Source organism: Oncorhynchus kisutch, unplaced genomic scaffold (assembly GCF_002021735.2).
Source record: "Oncorhynchus kisutch isolate 150728-3 unplaced genomic scaffold, Okis_V2 scaffold3961, whole genome shotgun sequence".
Taxonomy (NCBI): domain Eukaryota; kingdom Metazoa; phylum Chordata; class Actinopteri; order Salmoniformes; family Salmonidae; genus Oncorhynchus; species Oncorhynchus kisutch.
The window spans coordinates 34829-52062 of record NW_022265906.1 but is presented as its reverse complement, the minus strand read 5'-3'; the positions used below and the strand labels follow the sequence as shown (position 1 = coordinate 52062).

Genomic DNA, 17234 nt, shown 5'->3' with positions numbered 1-17234 from the left:
AAACAGGATGTCATGTTCTATAAATAATGTGTTAAATTAGAAAAAAAGTAACCATTTCTGTTCTTGCGTTATTGGAAGACATTGAAAACCGAGTTTTCAGAGACCGGAATGACTTTTTTGCGCATGATGATCCATTGTTTATCGCTATCGTGTCCCAAGAAATGTTCTGTTAGATTTGTGCGCGAATTTAGCACTTAATCTGGAAAGGAAGACACGCTGTAATCATGCCATACCCTTATCAGTCGAAGTACTGTCCACTCTAGGATTCCTCGCTACTGGGACATTCTAGAGCGAAATATGTGACAGGTCAGGGTATATCACACCCATCATTCAACCGCATCCTGCCACAAGTGATCGAGGCAATTCTCGACACGTATTGTCCACGAGATATATTCGTTTCCCATACAGCCGACGAACAGGCAAAGCTGAGCTTGTCCGCTCATGTAATTTCCCAGGGGTCAGAGGTGCAGTTGACTGCAGAGCATAGCCTTAAGCGCACCGTCTGTAGATGAACATGTAAATGTTAACAGGAAGAATTTCCATTCATTTAATGTTCAGATCATCTGCGATGCCCGTATGCAACTACTCAATGTATGCTCCAAATGGCCAGTGTCAACGCACGACTCATTCATTATGAGCCACAGCAGAGTAGGCCTGCGTCTGGAAGAGTCGGGTGGCTTCTCGCGAGTTATTTTTCCCCCCAGTGTATAATAGCTAATTAACCGTGCAAAACAATGTAACACAACGGTATTACACTATTAGGCGACCGGGGCTATGCATTGAAAAGGATGCTTCTCACTCCATTTGCCGATCCCTGAACAGCAGAGGAAATACGCTTCAATTTGGAGCACGGCAGAACAAGGTCGGTTGTGGAGTACACCCATGGGACTGCTGAAGGGCAGGTGGCAGAGAAGCTAACTTCATTTAATAAAAATACAAAACTTAAATGTAGTTTTAAAATGGTCAATTTAATTAAAGCTACACATACCAACATTTTATTGAAATTGCACACCCAAAAGGTTCTGGCCAAATAGCTGAAAACAATTTTTAATTTGTCCCTATGGTTACTGATATGTCCCCTTGAAGCTTGTTCGTTTTGTAGCAATGCAGGTGTAAACGAATGGAATCAGCTGAGTCCAATCGTTTCCACTAGCATTACAACAAAATGTGAACAGATTAAGTGGACATCTCAGTAACTGTAGTGCAAGTTTGTTTTACAGGAACATTGGGTTGTGCAATTTCAAACCTAAATATAAATGTTGGCCTGTTTTAAAAATGAATGGTTTCCCTCCCCCAATCAAAAGTGACAGGCATATTACCGGCGTGTGGTGTTGCTCCACAACGTAGCCCTGAGACCTGGTATTGAAATGGATGCAGAGATTAGAATGGACCCCCAACAGCCTCCTAACCCACCACCCAATGGAGCACCTGCCCCGGCTGATGCAGTGAGGAGGCGACAGCTCCTACAGAGATTAGAATGGACCCCCAACAGCCTCCTAACCCACCACCCAATGGAGCACCTGCCCCGGCTGATGCAGTGAGGAGGCGACAGCTCCTACAGAGATTAGAATGGACCCCCAACAGCCTCCTAACCCACCACCCAATGGAGCACCTGCCCCGGCTGATGCAGTGAGGAGGCGACAGCTCCTACAGAGATTAGAATGGACCCCCAACAGCCTCCTAACCCACCACCCAATGGAGCACCTGCCCCGGCTGATGCAGTGAGGAGGCGACAGCTCCTACAGAGATTAGAATGGACCCCCAACAGCCTCCTAACCCACCACCCAATGGAGCACCTGCCCCGGCTGATGCAGTGAGGAGGCGACAGCTCCTACAGAGATTGGTGCTAAGAAACAGAATACCAGATAATATATAAAGCATAGTTGTTTTTATTCACGTTGTGGAAAACCGTTCAACAATTGCATTATGTACATTGAATCAACATTGAATAAAAAAAACCTTGGTATTCTTCCAAGTTCAGTCCACAATCTGCCCATACCAATGTGTTCAACTCGTTCTGGGTTTGCAGGACCGAGGCGGTCAACACGCGAACTGTAGACGTGGACGCAGACGTGGATGGACCCTCGACACCTGTGGCCAAACATTCACCCACAGGGTCTGCAACGCTTGGGAACCGGGGCCTCACAAACTTCATCCCTGCGCAGGGATGCAGACGTGGACGGACCCTCGACACCTGTGGCCAAACCTTCCCCCCTCACTCCTTGCACCTGCTGATTTGAGAGCCTCACACACTTTATCCCTGGGTGGAGGGCGCACTAGCTGCAACGCAGCGTCCCCCATTTCTATGTAAATAAAATGAAATAAAACAGTACATATCTTGTATATGAAGTTAACCAACAACCAAGTTTCACATTCTCTTAATTACTTACTGTGATCCAGTCGTGGGGGGTTTCATGCACAGACTTCACCGTTTCCGTGCACAATCAAGTCCCCAAGTGGAAGAAACCTATTGATTTGGTGACCACTTGACCTCTTCTAGCGCCACCATCAGGTAGAGATATTTAAGCTTTGGGTCGATTGGGTTCTGAAGGTGTGTGGTTACAGCTATTGCGCATGGTTGGCGTGGCCTGTGGTGGTGGGGGTCCAATGTGATATCTTTTCATGGGGCCCAAAATCCCTGGCGGCGCCCCCGAGTTTCCTGTCTTCAATATCTTCTACCATCGCTGTGATCTCGTCTTACAAAAAAAGTTTGCTTTTCTCTTTTGGTCCTTTTTGGGCTATTCCTGACTAAACCATCATTTGTACTAGCATTTTATAAGGGGAAATCGCTGATTTGTAAGGCACGTTCAGGTGCCACCAATTCTAAATTAATTTGAGATTTATAGATCACAGGTGCGTTAAGTTACCAATACTAAACCCGCATTCTATACGGGGAAATCGCTGATTTGTAAGGCACGTTCAGGTGCCACCAATTCTAAGTTAATTCGAGATTTATAGATCACAGGTGCGTTAAGTTACCAATGGGCTTCTTAGAACCTGCATAAGCAACGTTCTTATGCTCAGTATCTGTTATGAATCGAATCGGGAAATGATCTTACGACTAAGTTCATGTATAAATCTTAAGATTAAAAAATATATATAAATGAGGCCCCTGCTATGAAAAAGTGACTTCCAGTCGTAGCTGCATGGTGTTTTTATGGAGTCCAGTAACAGTACATAGATGTATATAATGAACACAGTTAAAACAAATAATGGCTAACACTGTCACAAAAATAATCATTTCATTTTTCAGATAATATGTTGCATTAATGAACATTATTTTAGTTCTCTGACCTTGGTGGAATAATACTGATGTGAACATTCACGTGCTTGTGAATGTTTTTCATGTCAACATCTTATCACTGTTGTCCCGAACAACGTCATCACATTTGTATACTCCTTTAACTTGGAAGACTAGTACTCAAATGAACTCAATGATTCAATTCAAGAGGTTTCAAGGTTAGAATTAAGAAATGCACATTCTACTAATCTACAGCGCCTTCTGAGAGTATTCAGACACCAAGACCTAAGAAATGCACCTTCTACTAATCTATAGCGCCTTCGGAGAGTATTCAGACACCTAGACCTAAGAAATGCACCTTCTACTAATCTACAGCGCCTTCGGAGAGTATTCAGACACCTAGACCTAAGAAATGCACCTTCTACTAATCTACAGCGCCTTCGGAGAGTATTCAGACACCTAGACCTTTTCCATGTTTTGTTACATTACAGCCCTATTCTAAAATGGATTTAAATATTTTTTCCCCTCAACAATCTACACACAATATCCCATAATGACAAAGCAAAAATGTTTAGATAATTTTTTTGCTAATTTATAAAATAAAAAAACTGAAATATCACATCTACATAAGTATTCAGACCCTTTACTCAGTACTTTGTTGAAGCACCTTTGGCAGCGTTTACAGCCTCGAGTCTTCTTGGGTATGATGCTACTACAAGCTTGTCATGCCTGTATTTGGGGAGTCTCTCCCATTCTTTTCTGCAGATCTTCTCTGTCAGGTTGGATGGGGAGAGTCACCACACAGCTATTTTCAGGTCTCTCCAGAGATGTTCGAACGGGTTCAAGTCCGGGCTCTGGCGGGGCCACTCAAAGACATTCAGAGACTTGTCCCGAAGCCACTCCTGCATTGTCTTTGCTGTGAGCTTAGGGTCGTTGTCCTGTTGGACAGTGAATCTTCACCCAAGTCTGAGGTCCTGAGCGCTCTGGAGCAGGTTTTCACACCTGCATTGCTTGCTGTTTGGGGTTTTAGGCTGGGTTTCTGTACAGCACTTTGAGATATCAGCTGATACTGTCTCAGCTCTCTACGGACAATTCCCTCGACCTCGTGGCTTGGTTTTTACTCTGACATGCATTGTCAACTGTGGGACCTTACAGAGACTGGTGTGTGCCTTTCCAAATCATGTCCAATCAATAGAATCTACCACAGGTGGACTCCAATCATGTTCTAGAAACATCTCAAGAATGATCAATGGAAACAGGATGCATCTGAGCAAAGGGTCTGAATACTTATGTAAAAAAGGTATTTGTTTTTTTATTTTTAATAAAATTACTACAAATTCCCAAAAATGGTTTTTGCTTTGCTTTGTCATTATGGGGTATTGTGTGTTGACTTCTGAAGGCTGTAACATAAGATGTCAAATGGTCTGAATACTTTTCAAAGGCACTGTAAATTTAATCATTTACATTTTGCAATATCCAAATTATGTATCCAATCAAATTCAATTACCAACATCCCAAAAATATATCCAATCAAATTTCTTTAGTAATATCCAAATCACATGAAATTCAAGAGGTTTCAAGGTTAGAATCAAGAAATGCACATTCTATGAATCTATTTTGAAATACCAATATTCAACACTAGACTTGTATTCAATCAATCAAAATTCATAATCATAATACACATACAACAATATATATTCTGATTTTAGATTGACTTGAGAAGAATAAGCAAAAACAAAAGGTAGGCCTATTTTAGAGGAAGCTTTCATACATACAATATGATTTGATGTGGCATAAACCAAAGCACAATTTATTAGTCAAAAATATCAGAACAATATCAGAAAAAGTCAGAACCACAGCCTCGCTATTCTCTCATGTGATTTCAGGTCCTCTGACCGGGAAAATGTTTTCCCACAATGACATTATTGGAACGGCTTCTCTCCTGTGTGTGTTCCTTCATGCCTTTTCATGTTCGCTAACTGGGTAAAACTCTTTCCACATTGGGAGCATTGGAAAGGCTTATCTCCTGTGTGTGTCCTCTCATGCTTTTTCAGTGTCCCTAACTCTGTAAAACTCTTTCCACACAGGGAGCATTGGAAAGGCTTCTCTCCTGTGTGTAATCTCTCATGCATTTTCAATGTCCCTGACCGGGCAAAAAAAATTCCGCAGTGGGAGCATTGGAAAGGCTTCTCTCCTGTGTGCATTCTCTCATGCATTTTCAAGTTCCCTAACCGGGGAAAACTTTTTCCACACTGAGAGCATTGGGAAGGCCTTTCTACTAAGTGTGTTCTCTCATGTGCTTTTAGGTCCCCTAATGAGGAAAATGTATTTTCACACTGGGGGCATCGATATGGCTTCTCTCCAGTGTGTGTTCCTTCATGCCTTTTCATGTTCGCTAACTGGGTAAAACGCTTTTCACATTGGGAGCATTGGAAAGGCTTCTCTCCTGTGTGAGTCCTCTCGTGCTTTTTCAGTGTCCCTAACTCTGTAAAACTCTTTCCGCACAGGAAGCAGTGGAAAGGCTTCTCTCCTGTGTGTATTCTCTCATGCATTTTCAAGTTCCCTAACCGGGGGAAACGTTTTCCACACTGGGAGCAATGGAAAGGCTTATCTCCTGTGTGTGTCAGCTCATGTGATTTCAGGTCCCCAATCTGGGTAAATCTTTTTCCACAGTCTGAGCAGTGGTGGGGCTTCTCCCCTGTGTGCATTCTCTCATGTGATTGTAGATTCCTTAACTGGGTAAAACTCTTTCCACAATGGGAGCATTGGAAAGGCCTATCTACCGAGTGTGTTCTCTCATGTTTTTTCAGGTCCCCTGATGAGAAAAATCTCATTTCACACTGGGAGCATTGATATGGCTTCTCTCCAGTGTGTATTCTTTCATGCACTTTCAGGTTCCCTGCATGTCCAAACCCCTTTCCACATTGGGAGCAGTGGAAAGGCTTCTCTCCTGTGTGTGTCATTTCATGTGTCTTCAAGTTCCCTAACTGGGTAAAACCTTTTCCACACTGGGAGCAGTGGAAAGGTTTATCTCCTGTGTGTGTGCGCTCATGTGACTTCAGATTCCCTAACCAGGTAAAACTCTTTCCACAGTCTGAGCAGCAGTAGTGCTTCGCTCCTGTGTGTGTTCTTTCATGCGTTTGTAGATTCCCTAACAGGGTAAAACTCTTTCTACACTGAGAACATTGGAAAGGCCTCTCTACTAAGTGTGTCATCTCATGTGTTTTCAGGTCCCCCGATGAGGAAAATGTATTTTCACACTGGGAACATTGATATGGCTTCTCTACAGTGTGTGTTCCTTCATGCCTTTTCATGTTCGCTAACTGGGTAAAACTCTTTCCACATTGGGAGCATTGGAAAGGCTTCTCACCTGTGTGTGTCCTCTCATGCTTTTTCAGTGTCCCTAACTCTGTAAAACTATTTCCACACAGGAAGCAGTGGAAAGGCTTCTCTCCTGTGTGTATTCTCTCATGCATTTTCAAGTTCCCTAACCGGGGGAAACTTTTTCCACACAGGGAGCATTGGAAAGGCTTATCTCCTGTGTGTGTCAGTTCATGTGATTTCAGGTCCCCTATCTGGGTAAATCTCTTTCCACAGTCTAAGCAATGGTAGGGCTTCTTCCCTGTGTGCGTTCTCTCATGCTTTTGTAGATTCCCTAACTGGGTAAAACTCTTTCCACACTGAGAGCATTGGAAAGGCCTCTTTATAGAGTGTGTTCTCTCATGTTTTCTCAGGTCCCCGGATGAGGAACATTTTATTTCACACTGCGGGCATTTATATGGCTTCTCTCCAGTGTGTCGTCTTTCATGCACTTTCAGGTTCCCTGCGTGTCTAAACCCCTTTCCACACTGGGAGCAGTGGAAAGGTTTCTCTCCTGTGTGTGTCATCTCATGTGATTTCAAGTTCCCTAACTGGGTAAAACTTTTTCCGCACTGGGAGCAGTTGAAAGGCTTATCTCCTGTGTGTGTGCGCTTATGTGATTTCAGATTCCCTAACCAGGTAAAACTCTTTCCACACTGGGAGCAGTGATGTGGTTTTGAGGGTTTGGTTGTCTCTGGGTCTGAAGGACTCTTCCTGTTGTGAGAGTCTGGTCTTTCACCTGCTGAAGACAAACAGAGTATTTGGTTAAACAGAGAGATCTAAATGAAACCTCTACATGATACAACTGTCTTTCTACAAGGTTTAATCGAGACTAGATCCCTTCAATAAAATGCATCATCGTCAAGACCCTGGTGCTTGGTTACGGAGCAGTAAGGGGAGGAACTGCCCCTCCTCCTTCAGGCTGTGATGGATGCAAGAGATTAGCTGAACAAATTCTGTATCGTTTTATTAAACAAAGATGTGCACAGGAAGACTGCAGAGACTGAAATGACTCTTCTCCAAGGTTGTAACACTGTGCCACCCTCCTGAGGGGAGGGCAGACCTAAATACTCTGGCCATAACAGTTCCTTGTTTCATCCTTCCCTGGGTTAAAACATTAAATCAAGGCTGCCTCACGGGGGGGGGTCTGTTTAATCCTTCCATGAGATATAATCCCGACACAAATCTATGGCTGCTAGTCAAGCCGATGGTCATTCATTCTATCGGTTAAGTTTCCGGAGATGCGACCCACTTCTGAAGTCTTTTAGTTGTATATCCATTCGTCCAGGCTTCTGACCCGTATGGCAGCACATCTCGTTTCCTCCTTCCCCGGGTCAAAACATTAAATCAAGGCTGACTCGGGAGGTTGAATAGACTTTACATTTGAGTCACTTCAGGACACCCATGGGTTGATGCACCAATCACTAAGACCTGCTTTATGGTGACCTCCGACCTTATAGAGGGTACCTAGGAGGTCAAAATCCAATAGGAAATGATCATCAGAATAGTGTTCTTTCAGAGGAGCTCCAAATGGAACCTATTGGTTTGTGTGGAAAAATGGCTTACTATAGCATTCCATGGAACTGGGGAGGGACGTGTACTGTAGGGTTTGTGGTGACCAGCTATGAGAACCGTTCAGAATAATGAGAGGGATCTGAAGGCTACGTTTAAAGACTACAGACCTCCTGGAATGAGGAGATAAGAGATCTCTGGCTGGCATCACTCACACTCAGGCACCGGCCTCCAGGTTCTTTTTAAGGGTGTTATTTCCCCCTGGGTATGTATGGAGTTGCATGTGCGTTAAATCAGATTTGATACATCTCTAGACACACAGAGAGAAAATTGGCAATGTTACTCGAAATGCCCAGGAAGAATTAAATGGGGAAATGAAAGAATTGCGTAAGTTAGCTCTTCAAAACAGAGAGGTCATTGACTATATTTTGGCAGGTCAAGGGGGCACATATGCAATCATTGGTGATGAATGTTGTACTTCTGTCCCAGAATACTCTTCTAATGTGACTGATCTTGCAGAATTCATTGCCACTGGTGCTAAAAAATAATTATCCAAAACCAGAATGGACGCTTTGCAACTTGGTTTGAATCCCTGCTTGGGAATTGGGGATCCCAGATTGCCCAGTGGGCTGCAGTGTGTGGTGTTTTGTTTAGTTAATGGTGTTATTAACCTGCTGTAAGGTGATTTGTGCTTACTTTAACATGTAATTATTGTTATCACACAAATGATAAAAGAATGGAATGTAAAACGGATGAAATGTACTTTGTGCATCTTATGTCATAAACAATCAAGAGATGAGGGGGAGGGGCCCCTCTGGAGGAACACCCAGAATATGGTGTCATAAACAATCCTTGGTTCCTGTCTGGTCAAGAGATGAGGGGGAGGGGCATCTGTCAGAACACCCAGAATATGGTGTCATAAACAATCCTTGGTTCCTGTCTAAGGTCTGGTCAAGAGAGGAGGGGGAGGGGCATCTGTCAGAACACCCAGAATATGTTCTTTAAGTTAAGATAGAGACGGAGCCAGTTACACGTGTGAACCGATCCAGTGAATCATGTTTATGTAGGTTTAGATATCAGTATATAAGGCTATGTAAGGAAGGCCCGTTCACAGCTCACTTCAGACCGGGTATTTACGTATCTACGTTTGACTGTGACCTCTCCAGCTAGCTGACAATAAAGAGTGATTCATTTAAGATTGACTTCTAGTGTCCTATATAAGAACAACAACAATCCCTAGTGTGAAGCACAGTGGTGGCGCCATCATGCTGTGGGGATGTTGTGCAGCGGCAGGGACTGGGAGACTAGTCAGGATCGAGGGAAAGATGAGCAGAGAAAGTTACAGAGAGAGATCCTTGATAAGGACCTCAGACTCTTTCACCTTCCAACAGGACAACGACCCTAAAGCACACAGCCAAGACAACGCAGAAGTGGCTTCAGGGACAAGTCTCTGGATGTCCTTGAGTGGCCCAGCCGGAGCCCGGACCTGAAACCGATTGAACATCTCTGGAGAGACCTGAAAATAGCTGTGCAGCGACGCTCCCCATCTAACCCGACAGAGCTTGAGAGGATCTGCAGAGGTTGAGCAGACCGCTGTAATCTGGCTCTCATGGAATGTCATGTTTACAGGCTGTCCATAGCTCTATAATAATAGATAATGTCATGTTTACAGGCTGTCCATAGCTCTATAATAATAGATAATGTCATGTTTATAGGCTGAGCAGAGCTCTATAATACTAGATAATGTCATGCTTACAGGCTGTCCAGAGCTCTATAATACTAGATAATGTCACGTATACAGGCTGTCCAGAGCTCTATAATACTAGATAATGTCATGTTTACAGGCTGTCCAGAGCTCTATACTAATAGATAATGTCATGTTTACAGGCTGTCCAGAGCTCTATAATAATAATAATAGATAATGTCATGTTTACATGCTGTCCAGAGCTCTATAATACTAGATAATGTCATGTTTACAGGCTGTCCAGAGCTCTATAATACTAGATAATGTCATGTTTACAGGCTGAGCAGAGCTCTATAATAATAGATAATGTCATGTTTACAGGCTGAGCAGAGCTCTATAATAATAGATGGTGTCATGTCTAGGCTGAGCAGAGCTCTATCATAATAGATCATGAGGACTACAGTGTTTCAGTTAGGGCTGACCCCAATTAGTTGACTGGTCAATTGTTTGGTCGTTAGGCTGTTTGTTGACCGAGATGGTTTTAGTCAAGCAGTAACACACATGTATATTTGCACCCATCTCAATTAACTGATCCATTGCGGAGGCCTAGACTAAAAGCAAATGTTATGCTTGATCGAAAATGTGGTTGGTGACGCAATAATGGAGCCTCCGGAGGCCAAATCAAAACTCTGTACCGCATCGCCATGGCTCTGTACAGCTCTGCATTGACATGATTGGTTGACGGTAGGTGGGGGCGGAACATCTTGTATAAACACAAACTCACTTCCTTCAGAAAAGCTCAGCACTGCTCCGCGAAGCGAAGGAGTATGAATGCCCTGAGTTCTGCTGAGGCCGTATCACCGTAAAACGCTGCATGGCCAATACAGACGTATGAATGCCCTGAGTTCTGCTGAGGCCGTATCACCGTAAAACGCTGCATGGCCAATACAGACGTATGAATGCCCTGAGTTCTGCTGAGACCGTATCACCGTAAAACACTGCATGGCCAATACAGACGTATGAATGCCCTGAGTTCTGCTGAGACCGTATCACCGTAAAACGCTGCATGGCCAATACAGACGTATGAATGCCCTGAGTTCTGCATGGCCAATACAGACGTTGGATTGACCATGCAGCCCAGACGCACAATGCACTTCTCTCTCCAGAACGCACTTCTCTCTCCAGAACGCACTTCTCTCTCCAGAACGCACTTCTCTCTCCAGAACGCACTTCTCTCTCCAGAACGCACTTCTCTCTCCAGAACGCACTTCTCTCTCCAGAACGCACTTCTCTCTCCAGAACGCACTTCTCTCTCCAGAACGCACTTCTCTCTCCAGAACGCACTTCTCTCTCCAGAACGCACTTCTCTCTCCAGAACGCACTTCTCTCTCCTGAACGCACTTCTCTCTCCTGCCAATTTGTGCACATTGTTTCATAACTTCATTCTGTGAATAGTTTGAGTTTTAGTGTCTATCAATTCCCCATTACAAGTACGACCAGTAGAACATCTACTGTTAATTCCGATCATTTCTAATCTACAAAATGTGTTACTTTGGTTACAGTAACCAATATTATTATTCCAGTCTTCCTGTTATCCTTGTCAGAGTGGATACATTGTTGCAGAGTGGATACATTTTGGTTTATTTCATTTCATTTATGAGTTTTGGCAATTTAGTCACTGACTTTTGTTTTGAGCGTTCCTGTCAATGTTGAGTCATGCATAATAATAGGCTACCTGGTAGAGGTCGACTGATTATGATTTTTCAACGCCATATACAGTGGGGCAAAAAAGTATTTAGTCAGCCACCAATTGTGCAAGTTCTCCCACTTAAAAAGATGAGAGAGGCCTGTAATTTTCATCATAGGTACACTTCAACTATGACAAACAAAATGAGAAAAAAAATCCCGAAAATCACATTGTAGGATTTTTTATGAATTTATTTGCAAATTATGGTGGAAAATAAGTATTTGGTCACCTACAAAAAAGCAAGATTTGTGGCTCTCACAGACCTGTAACTTCTTCTTTAAGAGGCTCCTCTGTCCTCCACTCATTACCTGTATTAATGGCACCTGTTTGAACTTGTTATCAGTATAAAAGACACCTGTCCACAACCTCAAACAGTCACATTCCAAACTCCACTATGGCCAAGACCAAAGAGCTGTCAAAGGACACCAGAAACAAAATTGTAGACCTGCACCAGGCTAGGAAGACTGAATCTGCAATGGGTAAGCAGCTTGGTTTGAAGAAATCAACTGTGGGAGCAATTATTAGAAAATGGAAGACATACAAGACCACTGATAATCTCCCTCGATCTGGGGCTCCACGCAAGATCTCACCCCGTGGGGTCAAAATGATCGCAAAAATCCCAGAACCACACGGGGGGGGACCTAGTGAATGACCTGCAGAGAGCTGGGACCAAAGTAACAAAGCCTACCATCAGTAACACACTACACCGCCAGGGACTCAAATCCTGCAGTGCCAGACGTGTCCCCCTGCTTAAGCCAGTACATGTCCAGGCTAGTCTGAAGTTTGCTAGAGAGCATTTGGATGATCCAGAAGAAGATTGGGAGAATGTCATATGGTCAGATGAAACCAAAATATAACTTTTTGGTAAAAACTCAATTCGTCGTGTCTGGAGGACAAAGAATGCTGAGTTGCATCCAAAGAACACCATACCTACTGTGAAGCATGGGGGTGGAAACATCATGCTTTGGGGCTGTTTTTCTGCAAAGGGACCAGGACGACTGATCCGTGTAAAGGAAAGAATGAATGGGGCCATGTATCGTGATATTTTGAGTGAAAACCTCCTTCCATCAGCAAGGGCATTGAAGATGAAACGTGGCTGGGTCTTTCAGCATGACAATGATCCCAAACACACCGCCCGGGCAACAAAGGAGTGGCTTCGTAAGAAGCATTTCAAGGTCCTGGAGTGGCCTAGCCAGTCTCCAGATCTCAACCCCATAGAAAATCTTTGGAGGGAGTTGAAAGTCCGTGTTGCCCAGCAACAGCCCCAAAACATCACTGCTCTAGAGGAGATCTGCATGGAGGAATGGGCCAAAATACCAGCAACAGTGTGTGAAAACCTTGTGAAGACTTACAGAAAACGTTTGACCTCTGTCATTACCAACAAAGGGTATATAACAAAGTATTGAGATAAACTTTTGTTATTGACCAAATACTTATTTTCCACCATAATTTGCAAATAAATTCATAAAAAATCCTACAATGTGATTTTCTGGAATTTTTTTTCTCATTTTGTCTGTCATAGTTGAAGTGTACCTATGATGAACATTACAGGCCTCTCTCATCTTTTAAGTGGGAGAACTTGCACAATTGGTGGCTGACTAAATACTTTTTTGCCCCACTGTATATAATATATATATATAATTATAATTTTTTAAATATATATATTTTTTTAAATCTTAAAAAAAAAATATATATATATATATATATATATATATATATATATATATATATATATATATATATATATATATAAAAATAATAATGACAATTACAATAATACTGAATGAACACTTATTTTAACTTAATATAATACATAAATAAAATCTATTTAGTCTCAAATAAATAATGAAACATGTTCAATTTGGTTTAAATAATGCAAAAACACAGTGTTGGAGAAGAAAGTTAAAGTGCAATATGTGCTATGTAAAAAAGCTAACGTTTAAGTTCCTTGCTCATGCAACAGTATAACTTTAGACCCCTCGCCCATACCCGGGCGCGAACAAGGGACCCTCTGCACACATCAACAACAGTCACCCACGAAGCATCGTTACCCATGCTCCACAAAAGCCGCGGCCCTTGCAGAGCAAGGGGAACCACCACTTCAAGGTCTCAGAGCAAGTGACGTCACCGATTGAAATGCTATTTAACACCGCTAACTAAGCTAGCCGTTTCACATCCATTACACTCAGAACATATGAAAGCTGGGTGGTTCAACATTCCCAGTTCTTCAATATTCCCAGTTAAGAAGTTTTAAGATGTAGTTATTATAGGAATTATGACGTGTCGACTTCTCTCTCTATACCATTTGTATTTCATATACCTCTGACTATTGGATGTTCTTATAGGCACTTTAGTATTGCCAGTCTAATCTCGGGAGTCGATAGGCTTGAAGTCATAAACAGCGCTGTGCATCTCAGCATTGCTAAGAGCTGCTGGCAAAAAGCAGTAAAGTGATGTTTGAATGAATGCTTACGAGCCTGCTGCTGCCTACCACTGCTCAGTTAGACTGCTCTATCAAATCATAGACTTAATTATAAAAAACAACAACGTAGAAATCCGAGCCTTTGGTCATTAATATGGTCAAATCAGGAAACTATAATTTTTAAAACTAAACGTTTATTCATTCAGTGAAATAAGGAACCGTTCCGTATGTTATAGAACGGGTGGCAACCCTACGTCTAAATATTGCACAAACTTCAATATTATGCAATAATTATATAAGATTCTGGCAAACTAATTACGTTCTTCACACAGTTCGCAACGAGCCAGTAAGCCCAAACTGTTGCATATACCCGGACTCTGCTTGCATTGAACGCAAGAGAAGTGACACAATTTCCTTGGTTAATATTGCCTGCTAACAATTTATTTTAACTAACTATGCAGGTTTAAAAAATATATATACTTCTGTGTATAAATTTTAAGAAAGGCATTGATGTTTATGATTAAGTACATTTGTGAAACGATTGTGCTTTTTCCGCGAATGTGCTTTTGTGAAATCATCACCCGTTTGTCGTTGAAGTAGGCTGTGATTCGATGACAAATTAACAGGCACCGCATTGATTATATGCAACGCAGGACAAGCTAGTTAACCTAGTAATATCATCAACCATGTGTAGTTAACTAGTCAACTCACCACCACGAATGACCTGTGGAGCTTCTCAAAGTAATGTTTTCTTCACCTCAAACAAAGTCTGTTTTTACATCCATTGAGAATTACAATAGTTCCTCAATATATTTTTAAAAAATCTTTCAAGCTCTTTCCCTTTCGATAACCACAGCGTGAAAAGGGAAAATGTAATGCTCTGATCCAGCGGAAACGTCATAAAATAGACCTGATTACTTCTTATCAGTGTTTGACTTGGACTGAAATAGGTTCCTGGTACTCATTTTGGGTGCCGGTACTGTTTATATGTAGGTGCAGGAGCGCCACTATACTTTAGAGCTAATATTTTATGAGAGGAACAGGAGATCAAGCAGTAGAGCATTTGAGGTGCCGGTACTCAGCTCTGATGAGCTCCTGTCCAAGTCAAGCACTGCTTCTTATCCCTTATGCAAATAGCTTTACAGCCGTGCCTGTCCTGAGCTCACTGGCACTGTAAACTCTGAGGGGCTCAGAATCAGAATCTCAGAATCTTTTATACTATGTTGCAAGCTTGCTAGAGCAAACTTCCAGACAGACCCAAGTTAATAGTTTAAACAATGTTTCAAGTTCGTTGCAGACAGGCCATGTGTAGCCAATGTGATTTATAGGAGTTAAACATTTAAAAAAATTAAATCAGGATTTGTTCTACCTGCAGGCTGCAATGTTTTAATTTGTTGGCTATTTTAGTTACTTTTAGGTTGATTATTTTCATTTCGATTCGGATAGAATGTTGATTAACCAATCAATGCCAATGATTTAGAGACATGAACACGTTATTAGAAATTAAAATAAACTGTTCCACGAAACTGTGTATATGGAAAAAAACATAATTGGCACGCAGATCGGTAGAAATGGTAAGATAAATGGCCGTTTCTCATTCCATGAGAAAGGTTGCCATCTCCTCGTGTATTACCGGCAACATTAGGTGAGTAATGGCAGAATCTGTGAAAGCCAGCGGAAAGAGGGAGGAGAAAAGTTGGGTCAGGTTATCTAGATCTCAGGCGGCTTCTTGAGGCATTCGTCTTAATTCATCAAACCGTACGTTCAAAGCATCAAACCGTAAGCTTAAAGCATCGGACAAGCTCACATACATAGGGTGTGTCTACATATGGAAAAATACACATTTACAAAATTTCGACCAATCAATTGGATTTTCAGGCGACCAAGATGTTGTTGTTGTTGGTCAGAGACAGTCCTAATTTCAGTCAATGTCATTGGATGCATTTGATTCATTGTTAATACACGTTTTGGTGGTGGCCCTACTCTGGACCTTACACGCATCTTACAGTGTAGTTTAACAATTCCTACAGTACTGAACAACATATTTAAGTGTAGAACGTCAGTAGAATGCCCTTTTAAAACCACACTTTAGCTCAACAACTGCAGAGTTTATGTCACTGATAGATAGTACTCACGGGTGTTAATCAGATCTCCAACCTCCTCCTCCAATGTGACAGTAATCTCCCCCTCCTTCACCTCAAAAACGTCTTCCTCTTCTTTCACTGTGATAGTCATCTCCTCCTCTTCCTCTTTCACGCCCAACACAGCATCGTCATTTTTATCTTCCTCCTCTTCTTTCACAGTAAAATCCTCCTCCTCTTTCACAAAAACGTCCTCTTCTTTCACTGTAACAGCCTCAACCTCGACAGCCTCATCTTCCTTCTCTTTCTCTGTCCGGCAGACATCTTCTTCTTCAACAGGGGGGGAGTATGTTAGTGAGCTCATGGTCAGGGTTGTTAGCGTTAGCTAAATATCATTAGCGACTAGGCTACTGCTAACTTAACCAGACAGCTAGTTGACTAATAAAAATGTAGACATGAAAATTAAGGGGTAACTAGTGGATACGACATATTTTTAACTCCCCGAAACGGTCTAAAAAAAACGTAAATGTTCCGGTTGTATGTTGGCTAGCAAGATACCTAACAGTTAGCTGGTTGAATCACTAGCCGTGTTGTTCTCGTTGAAGAAGCGTCCCGTCCACTAGAAAATACGTCACACTAGCAACAGCGCATGAAATACGCATATCGCCATCTGTTGATTGGAGTTGGTAAAGCAGTAGAGGAAAATGTTTATTTTTTCTTCATTTAATTCATTAAAGAATAATATTACGTAAAGAATTACGAAGGAAACCATGTGTTGATTGATTAGTTGATAAAAAAATATGAGTGAGAAGTCAGAACATCTACTACACAACGTATTATAAATTTTTACTCAGATAAACATATGTTACATGATCCTTTTTTCAATCAGCTCCTGTATTCTCTGACATGGTGGAATAATACTGATGGAACATTCGTGAGGTAGTGACTGTTTTTAATGTCAACAGTTTTGATGACTAGTACTGTACTGGCTAAACTTTTCTAGATTTTTAAAAAATTTAAAAAATAAAAGCCAAAGAAATTCTAATCTAATTTTATTGGTCACATTCACATGTTTAGCAGATATTTATTGCGAGTGTAGCGAAAATGCTTGTGCTTCTAGTTCCGACAGTGCAGCAACATCTAGCAAGTAATATCTAACAATTCCACAACAACTACCCAATACACCC

General features: G+C 42.0%; 1 protein-coding gene across 2 annotated transcripts; it reads right to left on the bottom strand.

The window, feature by feature from the left end:
• Positions 1-4518: 4518 nt before the first annotated feature.
• LOC109877523 (oocyte zinc finger protein XlCOF6-like) lies at positions 4519-16656 on the bottom strand. Of its 2 annotated transcripts, none has more exons than XM_031821339.1 (2): positions 16102-16656; positions 4519-7343 (listed from the first exon to the last, which is right to left on the bottom strand). In XM_031821339.1, exons 1-2 carry the CDS (start codon positions 16409-16411, stop codon positions 5164-5166), a joined length of 2490 nt encoding a protein of 829 aa, XP_031677199.1. In that variant the 5' UTR covers positions 16412-16656; the 3' UTR covers positions 4519-5163. The 2 variants fall into 2 exon arrangements, with proteins under 2 accessions (XP_031677199.1, XP_031677200.1); XM_031821340.1 differs by having other exon boundaries at positions 4519-7340.
• Between the last annotated feature and the right edge of the window lie 578 nt (positions 16657-17234).